Raw genomic sequence first — 14,572 nt, forward strand, 5'->3', positions numbered from 1 at the left:
GACCAAGATAAGTATTGGGTTCCCCATATGGTATGCAAAACTTGTGTCTGAAACGTTTGAAATTTGATGTACCTGGTATGGTATGGCGAGAGCCCAAAAATCATTATAATGTGTGGTATTTTTGTGCTGTGAATGTAAAAGGTTTCAATTGTTACAAGAAAAACAAGTGGGAGTACCCTGATTTGGAATCAGCGAGTCGACCTGTGCCGCATAGTACTAATGTTCCCATACCAGTGTTCAGTACACTCCCTGATATTCCTGTATCCGACATGGAGGATATACAGGGTTTGGAGTGTAATCCAGGAGTTAGCAGTGGAAGTGAATATGAAGGAAGTGTTTTATCATACCAGCAGTTCTCCCAAGAAGAGCTCAATTATTTAAAACGTGATTTAAGTCTGTGAAAACAAGCATCTGAACTTTTAGCATCCAGGCTAAAAGAAAAGAACTGTCTGAGACCGGAAGTTGAAATAACAATTTATAGGACAATAGTGGTGACACTCTGACCATATTTCAGTGAAGATGGAGACTTTCTGTACTGTTCTAACATCCCTGGACTACTAGCCCATATGGGAGTACCAGAATACCGAGCAGAAGACTGGCGGCTTTTCATATACAGTTCCACTCGAAATTTGAAATCTGTTTTACTGCATAATGGCAACTGCTATGCATCAATTCCAATTGGTCACTCAACAAAACTTAAAGAAGAATATGAAAATATCCAAATGGTCTTACAAAAGCTTTGCTATCATGAACACCAATAATCCATATGTGTTGAAAACTAGGGTTGAAAACTTAAAAATGGGAAAACATGAAAAAAGGTGCAGCGAACATCATTAATGAGCCAATGGTTGACAAAGAAAAAAATCATTCTCCCTCCACTACACATAAAGTTGCGAATAATGAAGCAATTTGTTAGAGCTCTGAACAAGGACGGTGATAGCTTCAAATACATTTGTAGATTCTTTCCTGGATTGAGTACTGAAAAATAAAAAGCAGGAATCTTTGATGGACCCCAGATTCAGAAACTGATAAATGGTTCAAATTTCACAAGTTACATGACTTGATACTGAAGCTTCTGCCTGGCACAGCTATGTCATGGTTGTCAAGAACTTCTTGGGTAACCATAAAGCACAAAATATGAAGAACTGGTACAAAACTTGCTCTTAATATTTAAAGATTTGGGTGCTGCTATGAGCATAAAGGTACACTATCTCCATAGCCATTTGCAAAAATTTCCAGAAAACCTTGGCGATTTCAGTGAGAAACAAGGGGAGAGGTGCCATCAAGATATAAATGTGATGAAAGAAAGGTATCAGGCCAGAGGGATAGACACATGATGGCAGACTACTGCTGGAGCCTTTAACGTGATTGTCCTGATCATCGACATAAAAGGAAATCATACAAACAGGATTTTTGAATGACTTCTTTGTGATTAGTTTTGTGAATATACTGAATATAGAATATATTGACATTAAGTATTTCAAAAATTTTATTTTGTATAGGTAGGCATATTTAGTTGAATTTTGCTTAATTTTCATGTTTCATTAGTTTTCTATGAAGTTAATATTAGGTTGTTTCAAAACTAGAGCCACTCTAGCAAAACCAATACCATATGTGGAATCTGTGCATCAAACATAACCTAAAATGATTTTATTCTGTTTGGCAAGAGAAAGTTTGTTGACCAGTGTTATTACTCTACCCACAGCTCACAGTTGAAAGTTATTTCAAGGGATTCCCCTATATTAAAAAGGTTGAGAAAACTCTTTTAGGAATTTTATCTATCTTTGTCCTAATTGGGAAGATTTTCCTCTGAACCAGTGACCGTAATCACTGAGAAAGAAAATCCAAATTAGAACCGTCCCCAGTGCAATATGAAAGGAGGAATCTATTAATGGGGACACCTGTCCTGGGGGGATCTAAGAGGGCAATTTCTTGTGTTTTTTAAAAAATTACAAAAACTTTGGGCTATTCATGTGTCATGTTAACATGCATTACATTCAGTCAGCCCATTTCCCCTTTATTAATGCGTTTAACGTGTTAAATGGGTTATAGTGCAGTAATGCACTGACCCTAACAGTTGCATTTTGGAATATCTTTATTATTAATATTTAATTTCATTTAGTAGGTATGGTGGGCCCAGATTTATTTCTATCTGGGTACATATGTTTGAAAGGTTTCACATTATGTACATTCAACGTTATATATGGCACTTTATAGACTTTGGGGTTGTATGTTAACAGTAAAGAAATTTTGTTTTTATTTTCCATTGGGATATATTCAGGAATCTCCACTGTGGAATTACAAAAATCAGCACACCATGTTGTTTCCGCTGTCTCCTAGCAGCGGTTTTCATGGTGCACAGCGCCACCTATATATAAATTACGGGAAATGAAGGGAATCCGCTTTTTCATCCAGCAGACACTCCGCCGAGGAAGCTACGCCCCTTCAGGACAGGTAGTGATGTGATTGGCGAACCATTCCAGCCTGTGCTCAGCTGGTTGACCGAAATCCCTGGGATATGGCGATGTGTCGCCGTGAGAATAACAAAGTCGGCCATCTTTAAGGAGACTAAAAATAATGGGATTCTATGTAAAATGACTACAAGAAAATGGCAGCATTGAGAAAGTCAATATTCTGATCCCTAGAGTCTGGAAGGAGGGATGCCAGATTACTTCCTGACAGTCCAAGCTTTGGATCCGCAGTCCTGAGGTGTCAGCCCATTGTGTGTAAGTGAGAGCTGTCCATACACAGGAATGCCATATATCATACACCTGTCTCTTCTCTATGATATCTCATGCAGCTATATTCTCTGTGTCAGGTCTCATTATATGGGTATAATGTGTGTTGGGGTTTTGCAGGGCCATGGCATTTATTATTATTATTATTATTATTATTATTAATAAATATTACACAGGATTCATATAGCACCAACATATTATGCAGAGCTGTACAATAAATAGGAGTTGCAAATGACAGACAGTGACACAGGAGGAGGAGACGACCCGAAGAGCTTACAATCTAGGAGGTGGAAATTGCAGCATTTTCTGCTCGTTCCTCATTACTGAATGTTGGGGTCATGCTGCACAATGAAGGGATCAGACACCTCCATAATGATGATAAAATATTGTTTTCCTGTACTTCTAAACAGGGTGGATATAGGGAGGTGCAAGAGTGCTGCTGCATGAGGGCCCCGGACCCCCTTAGCCAACAGGGGCCCCAAGTCACTTCAGCAGTTCTACACAATGGCCCACAGTTAGTCGCATCCGCCGCTGCTTCTATTTATTATTATTAAACAGTATTTATAAAGTGCAGAACCTGCAGATGACCATTACCATGCTGCACTGTTGTCACCATGCATGGGTGGTCCGTTATTGTCATTGGGCCAGGGCAGCAGCTGCTGAAATTTGTCTGCACCCTGGTCCCTGTGTTTTAAAGCATACCTAAACTCAGGATTTTCACTTTACATAAAAGGGTAAACAACACTTTTATGTTTAGTAAAAATTCTGTGTGTTTGTTTTTTTTTTTTAAATGTAACACCCTGCAAAAATGCAAAAAAAAAAAAAAAGGTTGCAGCACTTCCCCCTGCCTAGGCGATCGAGAATAAATGGGAGCACAAAGCCTCCCGGTATACCTACATCATGCATCCTGGGAGGCTTTTTGGCTCCTTGTGCGCATGTGCAAGTTTTTTCCCCAACTACTTCACCAGATCCTACGCCTGGGTCCAGGCATGTAGTAGGAAGAACCCGGAAGAATTGGAGAATATGGTGGCGCCTGGAGCGCCGGCTCGAAGACACATGCCGGGACAACGCGGGATCCGATGGAAGAGACCTTCGGAACAATTGACTACTCTGTGGGCTTGAAGGTAAGTGTATTTTTTTTTTTAATTTTGGCCGTTTTTGGGTTTAGTTACTCTTTAATGAATAGGTAGGTCATGCAGGTTTATATCCCCCTCCCGGGAATGGCGTTTTGGAAGACACTCTTTGATGATCATGTCTGATGGACTTTTTTTTGGACTTCAAGAAAATGTGAGGCTGTGCAGAAGATCCATGGATGATGTGCTTTTGGATTGGGTAAACTTCCTCCTGACTACATGAAGGTGTCAAGTATATTTAAGAGGAAGTAAACATAAAAGTACCCAAAACAAAAAAAAATACAATTACCTTCAATCCGCAGAGTAGTTGATCGGTCCGGAGGTTTCTACTATCGGGTCCTGTGTTGTTATGGTATCCGTCTTCTGGCCAGCGCCGCCATCTTTTCTCTGTTCTTCTGGGTTCTTCCTACGGTATGTCACCAGACAAAGGCACAAGATCGGGTGATGAAGTTTGGGAAAAAAACTTTCCGATCTCACTTAGCATGCGTGGGATCGGCAGTTTTTTTCCCTTTTGACAATAGGGATCCTTCTGTGCATGCACCGGGATGCTCAGGCATGTGCAGAAGGAGCACCCTAGTATCTCCCGTAATGCGGGACGTAGGTATACCGGCAGGCTCTGTGCCCCCAATTATTCTTGTTCGCCTTTTTTTAAAAAAAGGATGTTGCGCTTAAAAAAAACCTAAACAAGCAGAATTTTTACCTTACATAAAATAGTTGTCTACCCTTTAATGTAAAGTGAAAATTCTGAGTTTAGGTACGCTTTGTCTTTTTTTTTTATCCAGAAATCATGATTAATCTGAAGCCACACACACTTTTTACCAAGTGGGTGGTTACTTCCATTACAAAGCCAGCAGACCGTATCCTCTTACCGCACAATAATAATAATGCATCCCTGATATTTGGTTAGAAGTCAGCCCATACCAGAGTTCATGTGGGTACATAGAATGTGTTCTGAGGAGCATGACCAGGAGGACAAGATTGATGAGATGTTTAGGAAGCCTCATAAAAGGAGTGACTAGGAATGGATACAGTCATGCAGACTTTGGCAAGCAGATACATGCAGGACCAAGCTAATTAAAAGGAAGTAGAACGAGTTTCTGCTGTATAGACTTCTAATCAGCCATCCAGCAGCATTCAAGTTCATCCTAAAATCACTTTCTGCAGGTGGCCCTTCTCATTATTGTAATCAGATCTTTGTGAAATATGGAACAATTCCCTTTACTATGGATTATTGCAATTATTTCTCCTAGATTGTAAGCTCTTCTGTACAGGGTCCTCTCCTCCTCCTGTGTCACTGTCTGTATATGTTTGTCATTGGCAACCCCTATTTAATATACAGCACTGGGTTATATGTTGGTGCTATATAAATACTATTTAATAATTTCTGGACTCCTTACAAAGTGTTGTAGCTTTCTTTCAGGGAATATAGAGATATAGCTGGATTTCCTGTTCTCCTATTGTTTGATTCATTGATTGTTTATGGTGTCAGAGGGTTGTTATTTAGGGAGAGGTTTGTTTGCATGGTCTTTGTGTTCTATTTTATTAATATTATTATTATTATTATTATTATTAATAATAATAAACAGGATTTATAAAGCACCAACATATTACGTAGCACTGTACATTAAATAGGGATTGCAAATGACAGACTAATACAGACAGTGATACAGGAGGAGAGGACCCTGCCCCGAAGAGCTTACAATCTAGTAGGTGGGGGGATATATTTAAACACATTTGATTATTGTTTGGAAGCACCTAATAGTAGCTTTTTATCTGACTTAATATATGAGCTTAGTGATGTATTGATGATGTTTTGTGGACTTACATGTATCTGAGACCGAATTACCATTGATTATCATCACAGCACTCTCTTTGCTATTAACTGCACCATATATTGCCCTGAATCACCCAAATTTATTGAAATCAGATACAGCCAGGCAATTCACTGTTTCAGAAGGAGATTGGAGATGGCTGTCTAACGGTACGGTAATGATACTGTATACAGAAAATATACTCTAAATATACAGAATGCCCGGTCATTACAAATAGCTGCCTTTCCTTTTCTCTCTCTATATCAATGAGATAGTTTGATAGAGCAGTTGTGTTGCAAACTATTGGCACAAATACAGGAGGAGATATTTACTTTTTCTGCAGCTTTGCTTTCATGCTGTAATATGTAGCTCAGCCTTTCTCGACCTTTTTGATATGAGGGAACCAATAAAATAACTTTCAGATCTTCAGGGAGCCCCTGCTATGATTATTATATCCACAGCTCACAGTATATTAGTGTGGTGGTCAGTGGAATGAATGCCTCACACATTGCTGGTCAGTGGGAAGAATGTCACTCTTACAGATACTCAAACAATCATTGTTGTCAGTTAAACTGACTTGAGAGGCACAAATTGCTCATTATTCAACTCCTAGCAACCTCTGGAGGAACCCTGTTTGAAAAACATGGATGTACTTCTTCTGTCTCTTAAAACCCAAACTACTTCCCATCACTCCATATCTCCCCTCCTATTGTGTGATACTTCCCCCACCTCATAGATTGTAAGCTCTTATTGCTATATAAATCCTGTTTAATAATAATATTGTAGACTAGGGAAGAAGGAAGCAGCACAAGGAACCAATCAGTTGTGGTTCAATGCAAGAAGCAGATAGAAGGAGAAAGCAATGTAACAGAAAGAAAAGCTCATTATTTTGCAGTGAATTAGGACCTGTAAGCAATATTAAAATACAACATAGAAAGATCAGATATTCAGCTTGAACAGTGCTATGTAAATCTCAGAATAGGAGGAACAGACATCTTTGGAAGGTTTCAGCTCCCTTGTATGTATTTTAGCTATGTATAAAGCTGTTTGTCTGACTTTACCTGAATTTGTTTTAATGTTGGGTTTATGTAATCCCCTAAAAAGCAGCACTTGGACAGGGAAAAGTAGTTCTGTTAGGTTAATAATAATCAATAGGGGGGCTGAACCCTGATTCTCAAATGTAATGAATGTGACCCCCAATTAATTTCTGCAAATTAAAAGTCATGTGAAAAAGGCACATGTGTTTTGGGCATGAGTTTGTTTTTGTCTATTTCTGACATATGTGTTCTAGATTAATAATAATTGTATTCTTGCAGGTTACAAGCTCATTAATGATGCCTGAGCCTCTGGATCTCTCACCCCCTGATATTCCAGAGCCCAGCTTTCTGGAGACCTTACTTCGCTATGGACTCTTCTGTGGAGCAATCTTTCAGCTCATCTGCATCCTGGCTATTATATTCCCTGGAAGCAAGTCACATGACACGGTGAGAGTATGAACAGGGAAAAACCATATCTAGTTATATAGGATCCTGCTCAGTTGTGTCCAGCACTCAACAAACTTATTACAGTGTAAAGGGGTGACAGTGAGGGGTGCTTAAGGTTTCTTAATCTTATTTGTGAACAAGTTTACAAGGACTATCCATGCAGTGAGGTGCTGCCATACATACCTAATCAGTTCTGTACTGGAGACATCTCCTCTAACAAATAGTCTTTCTTAAGTTATGTACACACGTCAGATGATTGTCACCTGAGATGAGCGGTTGTGCTTGTCCAGGGTGAAAATTTGACATCAGTCCTCCAATGTTGTTTAGACTGATTGGGGACAATGGCTGTTCACTCCTATGGAGGTGACCACAGTGGGGTGCCACTTGCTGGTCCTCCTTCATCCCTTCTCCATAGAGCAGAACAAAACTGTGTGTACAGCGCTTGTTCATTCATCATTCATTAAAGATCATTTCCAGTGTCAATCTTCTGACATATCAGAACAAGGCTTTAGTGGTGATCTCAAATAAGATATGAGATCAGAAACTCATTTTATAATATAAAAGTCTTCAGAATTCCACAGATATATCACTCAGCTTAACGTTGTCAGATGTGGCAGAAAACCCGACTTGACTCTGTTGCAGTTAAAATGCATCTTAACCCAATCACTAAAATTGCATATAAGCTTTTACAAAGTTGTTTTTATTCTTTTAATATCTGCAGCTTTCATTAAAATTACTTACCAAGTATAATGTGACATCTGTTAGTTGTATATGCTAATCAGTGCTAACTAGTGTTTCTCTTATCCTGAAATCATCCCTAAAGACCCCTAAGAAACAAAAAGTTTAAGAACTGCTGTTCATTCTCGTTTTACCCCAGCTCTCCCTGGTTCTTCCTTCTGACCTTTGAGTTTTTGCAGGACACAGGGGTATCATAGAGCTTAGCAGCAGAAAACTGTGAGAGCTATAAGGGAGTAGAAGATGGACACTGACAGAAATAAAGCTTTCTTGGTATATAGTTATTAAAGTTCAAATTAATGTTATGTGGACAGTGGGAAAGAGTTTTTACGATCGTCTTATAAAAGCAAATTTGCACATATATATATGTGTGTGTGTGTATGTATATGTATTTATCTTTGATGCCTGGAGTTTAGCTTCCAATGTGTAGTAGGTATTCTAGCCGCTCATTGTTTCCATCCCTCTCACCAGGATCCAGATACTTCTGAAGTAAAAAGCACAGATGTGTTGAGAAAACCAAAAATGCCCACAGTGTCATCTGGTAAAAAGCAGAAGAAAGAGACCAAGAAAAAAAGATGAAGGAGATCGCCTCCCTTCCACCATTTCTTGTAACCTCACCAGGACTCCTCACTCTTTCCCATCTCACCCAGCCTGTTTTAACACTAAAATATGTTACAATGCAAATGCTTTTTGTTTAATAAAATAACAAAAAGAGCAAATTGGAATATCTTAGCAACCAAGCAGAATCTTGTGCTAGTCTAACTTCCTTAGTATGAATTACCCTTGGATATGGATTGCATTGTGCTCTTATTTGAACGATCCTGCTTATGAACAAAAAAACTTGAAGCATGAAAGGTCTCTAAAATTAGAAAGCCTTACTTTGGGCATGGTTATTTATATTTAAAATAAGCCCCAAATGCAGTGTGCAAGAGAAAACCAGCCCAGTTTTTAGTATTCACTGCTTCCCTGCAATACATTTTTTAACCACAAGATGTCCTTCCAGGGTTGAATGACTGCCAATGGCTGAGCCAGGAGTTGTGCTTGAATATCTGTTGTCATACACCAGCAGAATTTTACCAACAGGGGTTAAATGAAAAGAACCTGATTGATTGTTACGAGCAATGCAGACAACTTACATATATAAAGCCCAGTGTGCTATACTCCCAATACATTACAAATACAAATTTGCCCGATTTGTATTATACAGCCAGAGTATCACAAATATTCATCTGTTGTGCATATTACTTGAAGGTAATATGCCAGCATGTATAAATGCTACAAGCAAAAAAAAAAATCACATTATTGCAGCCCTCTCAAGTATATCGACTAATGTCAGAGAAGGTTTTCTTGCAGTTGAAAAGAACTGATGTTGCAGACTTTGTCAAATCCTTAAGCTGAGCTACCAACAAATGGTATACCAATGCAAAATATATATATATATATATATATATAATATTGGCATCTAGATTTCTGGTATTGCATTTGTGGAAAAAACTTACCTGGCTAGTTGTTACCTTAATGCAACCTTTTTCAAATTTTCTTTTTTTTTTTTTTACATGGGGCAACCCTTGAAATAACGTTTAGGTCTTAAGGAACTCTGCTATGTAACCATACAGATAGCCAAAAAGATCATTGGTATCAGTTAATCTGAACTGGCAATTTGCTCAAGCAACTCCTAGAAACCTCTGAAGGAGCCCTGGGCTGAGAAACACAACCTCACTATAAAGAACAGGTGGAGCTGTAAATGTGCTCAATGACTGATCTTTTTTTTTTTCATGCAATCTGAAAGCAGAGTGTCGGTCCCAGACCGCTTTATGTGTCTGAACTGGCCATAAATTGACCTAAAATTTTAAGAATTTCAAGATCAAGCTAAGTCATGTACAACAATGTTAAGGTTATGCTTCCCTGCTTTAAAGAAAATCTGGAACAAAGATAAAAATTTTATCCCGCTTCCAATAGCAGGACACAGAACAAACCTGCATGTATCTTTGCTTGCTCCTAGGAGGAGTCTGACCATGAACCTTCTTGGAAGGATTCAAAGCTGTGGCTAGATTTCCAGTATCTTGCTATGGGTGCTACTTTTTTGTTGTTGGACTTCCTAAATTGCCTCGTTACTGGAGAAGAGTGAAGCACATCGTTGGCAAGAAATTGGAAATATGCAACCTGCACCTTTGTTTGGGAGCTTCCATGGCACATTTTAGATATCTTGGTGACAAGTAGAGGTATTTGTAGGTTCCTTTTAATACTATCCCTTAAGTATAGTTTAGAGTTCTTAAGGATTGCAATGCATTAACACAAAGCTTCCTGTGCATTGATTTACTTTGCATTTTGAATGATATTCCCAATGGATCTACACCATGCAGATTGGTGCACCTTTATATACAGATGTGAACTGTGTATTGTGATGTGAAGTGCACGCATGGTAAAATGCTTTGCTCTCACCTTATCATAATGTCTAACAACAGAAACCAGACTAAATGGGCCATCAATAATTATACAAACCTTATAGATGTTAGGTACTGGCCATAAAGTCAGAATGTCAAAATGCCAAGTTACATAGATTTAAAAAAATAAATAAATCTGACCTTGCTGCTTTCCATTTTCAGTTCTCAAAAAGCTGAACCAGCTGTGGGTCTCTGGTATCAGCGCTGACATCAGCAAGTCTTTACTTTGACTGATAATGTTAGGACCTGCTAACCGACAAGGGTTAGCACCCTTTATTGCCCCAGCTTCATTAAAACCCGGCTCATCAGTGAAAGCATACTAAAATTAGACTCCACTATAGGGACATTATTGGATACATGTATAGAAGACACCATCTGAACATTCTTTGTAAAATGTATACAGTACATATCCATTGAACAATCATCTTTTAAAAACAGGCAAAAAAAACAAAAGTTTTTTTTTTCTGTTCCATGTTTTATTTTGTATTTTTTTTCTTTTTTTATTAAACCACTTTTTAAAAAAAAAATGAATAAATAAAAATGTATTCTTTTTCTTTTTTGTTGATTTGTCCAGTGTGAAATTTGTATCAAAGCCTGTTGGTTTAAAGGTCACCCTGGAATTCAGGACAGTTGGTGGCTGTGGAGTATGATGAGTGCAGAAAGGTCAGGCATTTGGCACAATAATAGGAACCGTGTGACAGATTCCAGAACCCGATAATCTGTCATAAACCTTAATCAGACGGAGGTTTTATGAAGGGAGAAGTGCATTTGTTTTCAGTTAACTTGGTATGTGTGACATTTGTCTTTTTGTAGAATAGTTTGCCTATAGATATTTTTTTATATTCCTCTATATATAGTTCCTACAATATTCATACTTAATAATTTATACCAAGATATGTTGAACACATATTTTCCCTCTATATTGATGCACTTTCTGGCCTATCCAGTCCAATATACTGGTAGTAAATATAACGGCCAGCCCAAATAACAAAAATGAAAAGGTTGGAGTTTTGGTTTGTTTTAGTAATTCAACACCAAGTAATAGTTTCAATATTTACTTGTAGCAGCTATGTATGAAAGCTATGTAATAAAAAAGTGGCTTAGTGTCCACTAAATGCAAAAACAGAATTGATCAATGACCAATTTCCTAGCAGAAACTCAAAGGCTTTTTCTGCATTCCTTCTCATCCAAAGCCACAGTGTTATCTTTATTGCAAATGAGATCCGTAAAGTGATTGTGGTAGCCCATAGGTCCTTGGGATAAAAGCTATTTCATCAAAGGCCATTCCACAAGGGGGAGGTCACTTTCTTGGTGGGTTTAAATGTCCTGATAGATTATAAACACAATGAAGAGTGATAAGATGAAGTTTGTGCAATATCGGCATACAGTTGTATTAAGTAGTTTTTAATATATGTTTTTTTTATTAAGAAGGTTTTTCTTTTACATCATTATTGGCTATTTTGAACCTCGAGTTAGTAAAGTCATCCGCCTGAAGATCATGGCCTCCGTTTGGGTGCATCTCAAATGCATTGAAATACTGTGGTTCCCGCTTTGTGATTACCAGATACAAAATGTAAATGTAGACTGGGATTTTAAAATTGGGTTCACCATACACATATACACACATTTAAATGATCCTGTGAACACACACACACACACATATATATATAAAAATAAAAAATAAAACATTTAACTTAATAACAACTTCCATTTTTGTTTCAAGTGAGAATTCATTCTGCATTCTGCAAGCAGTGTCAGTCCTAAAGGCTCCTGCCCATATTGTCACAACATCCACCATCCCCAATGTCCGATCATGAGGTATTGTACCATGCAATTAGTGATACTTCCTAACTGTTCTAAGCTTCCACCTCCTATTGACACCTATAAACACTATATAGGTGGGTGGTCTTTTGCCACAGTCGAGAAGTATTATTGTTTCACATTACAGCACCATAGGATTCTGTAGGGGCATCTAGTGCCATGTGTGGTGCCTTTACTATATTAGTTACAGTTAAGTGCCATTTGGGTACTGACAGGTATACATTGGGAGAGTGTATTTTCTATGCATTAATTATTACCCTATTGCCTACGGCTCAGGTGAGGATCAGTACTGAAGATTATGTTTACAGCATTGCCTACATTTCAGCCCCAATGAAACCCTGTAGCCTTATGCAACCAGAGCAAGTAACAACCTTCTTCACCTGACCACCTTCTTCTCACTTTACATTGTTCCGCTGTTTTACCATGCTCCCTTGTTTTGTCTATGGTTGCTTCCCCAAAATATTTGGTGCTTTCATGTCTGTGTCTATGACCTCCTCCTATGATATTCTGATGGTGTTTGGCAGGGATTTGCTGCTACCAATAGTTATGTACATGGGTACCAGTAAAAAAAAACAGTGTGGTCATTCTCTGAAACACAGCTAATCAGCTGAAGTGGACTTTTAGGGTTTTTCCCAAAATCAGGCTGGTAACAACAATTTCTCCATGTTCACTGCAAAGACGGGCAACCATTTGGGAATAACCTCTGTGTATTTCTAGGAAGGAGAGAATAGTAGGGTGCCACTCCCTCAACCTCCCCTCCCAATAGAACAGAAAGGTGCTGTGTGTACAGTGCTCATTCACTCATGTCACTGGAAACAATCATGAAAGATCCTTTCCAGCGACAATCATCTGACGTCTGTACAAGGCTTAAGCCACGCAACCATAGCTGATTGTACATTCTCTGCATACCTTGTGTTCTGGGATTAATTATCTCCGGAGCTCATACGTCATGTGCTAATATCATCCTGGAACGGTCAATCAAAGTAGCTAAAGATTGCAAACCTGAAAATAAATTGGGCAATGATGTCAACACTGGCGGTGGATTATCTATTTAGATTGAAAATGTTGCTGTACATGCTTGCTCATTATGAAAAAAGTCCAAAACAAGCAACAGGATCCAAAAGTCCTAAAAGCAATGAGAAGGCAACCCCTTTGGTGGAATGCAGAAGGCCTCTTGAAACAGAAACATTAATTGAACGATATTTTGTTTTCTAAATTATCATAAGCTATTTTTTAATTTAAATGAATGTAACCTTCTTTTTCCCCTGTTGCTTCTCAGTGTTGCTGATGTGCTGCATAATATGTTGGCGCTATATAAATCCTGTTTAATAAATAATAATAATGTGCAAGCACTTTGCAGCCACTTCATGTCTACATTCACTCCAACAATAGTTGTTCATCCTTTCGGCTGGTTTCCTAAAGCAACTTAATATTTATATGTGACGTGTGCTGTCACCCTAAAACACAAAGTGCCCTAATAGGGTTTTTTATGTCAGGATCACCAGGTATTAATAATCAAAAAATCCTACACTGACCCTTAGGGCACAAATATTTCTACCTTGGAATGATTAAAATGTTAAAGTTTTGAAATCCAACAGTAATGAGAAGAGTGACATTCCTGGCAGTCTTGTATAGGGTATGACATGTCTATACAGAGACAGAACGTGGCTCGGCGTATTGACACTTCCTGATTTTAGATGTCACACAGGTGATTAATAAAACGGTCATGTCTTTTCTTTGGGGAAGTACGGATAATGCACTTCCTTTTCTTTCTCGGGGACTTTTTATCTAGGAAAAAAAACTGTGTGACCAATGTGTGTTTCAATAGACATTAGTGCTCATAGCAACCCTAATCCAATAGTAACCAATACTGATACTTGCCGAGTGCAAACCACAGGACAATAGACGGAATCTGAACTTTCACATAGCTTAGTATTTGCTATTTATGTGATTTTACATACACCCACCAGTTCTGTTTTAGCTGTGGTTGAATCTGATGTGTGAGTTTTTCGGTTGCTTGTAATCTTGTCAGGGGCGACTTCTCCCTGCAATAGATTTTAAGCTAGCCATATGCAATTTTTTTGATTAATTAGATGATCAATAAGACAAAATTATCATATCGATCACAAATTTATCATAACAATTGTGATTTGGTTTTAAAATGAAAAACTGAATCGGGCAATGTAGATTAGTTAACCATCATATCGAGAGCAAAACCTTGTTTTTTCACAATCAATATTCCAATTAGATATAAAGGTGAGAACAAGTGGAAGTAAATAGTACATCGAATACTAGAAGTTGATCACATGCATTATTCTCTTAGATTTTAAACTCTTTTGAGCAGGGTCGTCTCCTCCTCTTAAATAAATATCCATGCTTGTCAAGACCTGACCTAGCAATAGTTCA

At 38.2% G+C, this 14,572-nt stretch overlaps 1 protein-coding gene across 1 annotated transcript; it reads left to right on the forward strand.

Annotated features, from left to right (window-relative positions):
• Positions 1-2,583: 2,583 nt before the first annotated feature.
• MANBAL (mannosidase beta like) lies at positions 2,584-8,641 on the forward strand. Its single transcript, XM_072403743.1, has 3 exons — positions 2,584-2,726; positions 6,999-7,166; positions 8,373-8,641. The coding sequence occupies exons 2-3, from the start codon at positions 7,014-7,016 to the stop codon at positions 8,478-8,480; spliced, it is 261 nt and encodes an 86-aa protein (XP_072259844.1). The 5' UTR covers positions 2,584-2,726; positions 6,999-7,013; the 3' UTR covers positions 8,481-8,641.
• Positions 8,642-14,572: the final 5,931 nt, after the last annotated feature.

The sequence above is a fragment of the Pyxicephalus adspersus genome, chromosome 3, assembly GCF_032062135.1.
Source record: "Pyxicephalus adspersus chromosome 3, UCB_Pads_2.0, whole genome shotgun sequence".
Classification (NCBI taxonomy): domain Eukaryota; kingdom Metazoa; phylum Chordata; class Amphibia; order Anura; family Pyxicephalidae; genus Pyxicephalus; species Pyxicephalus adspersus.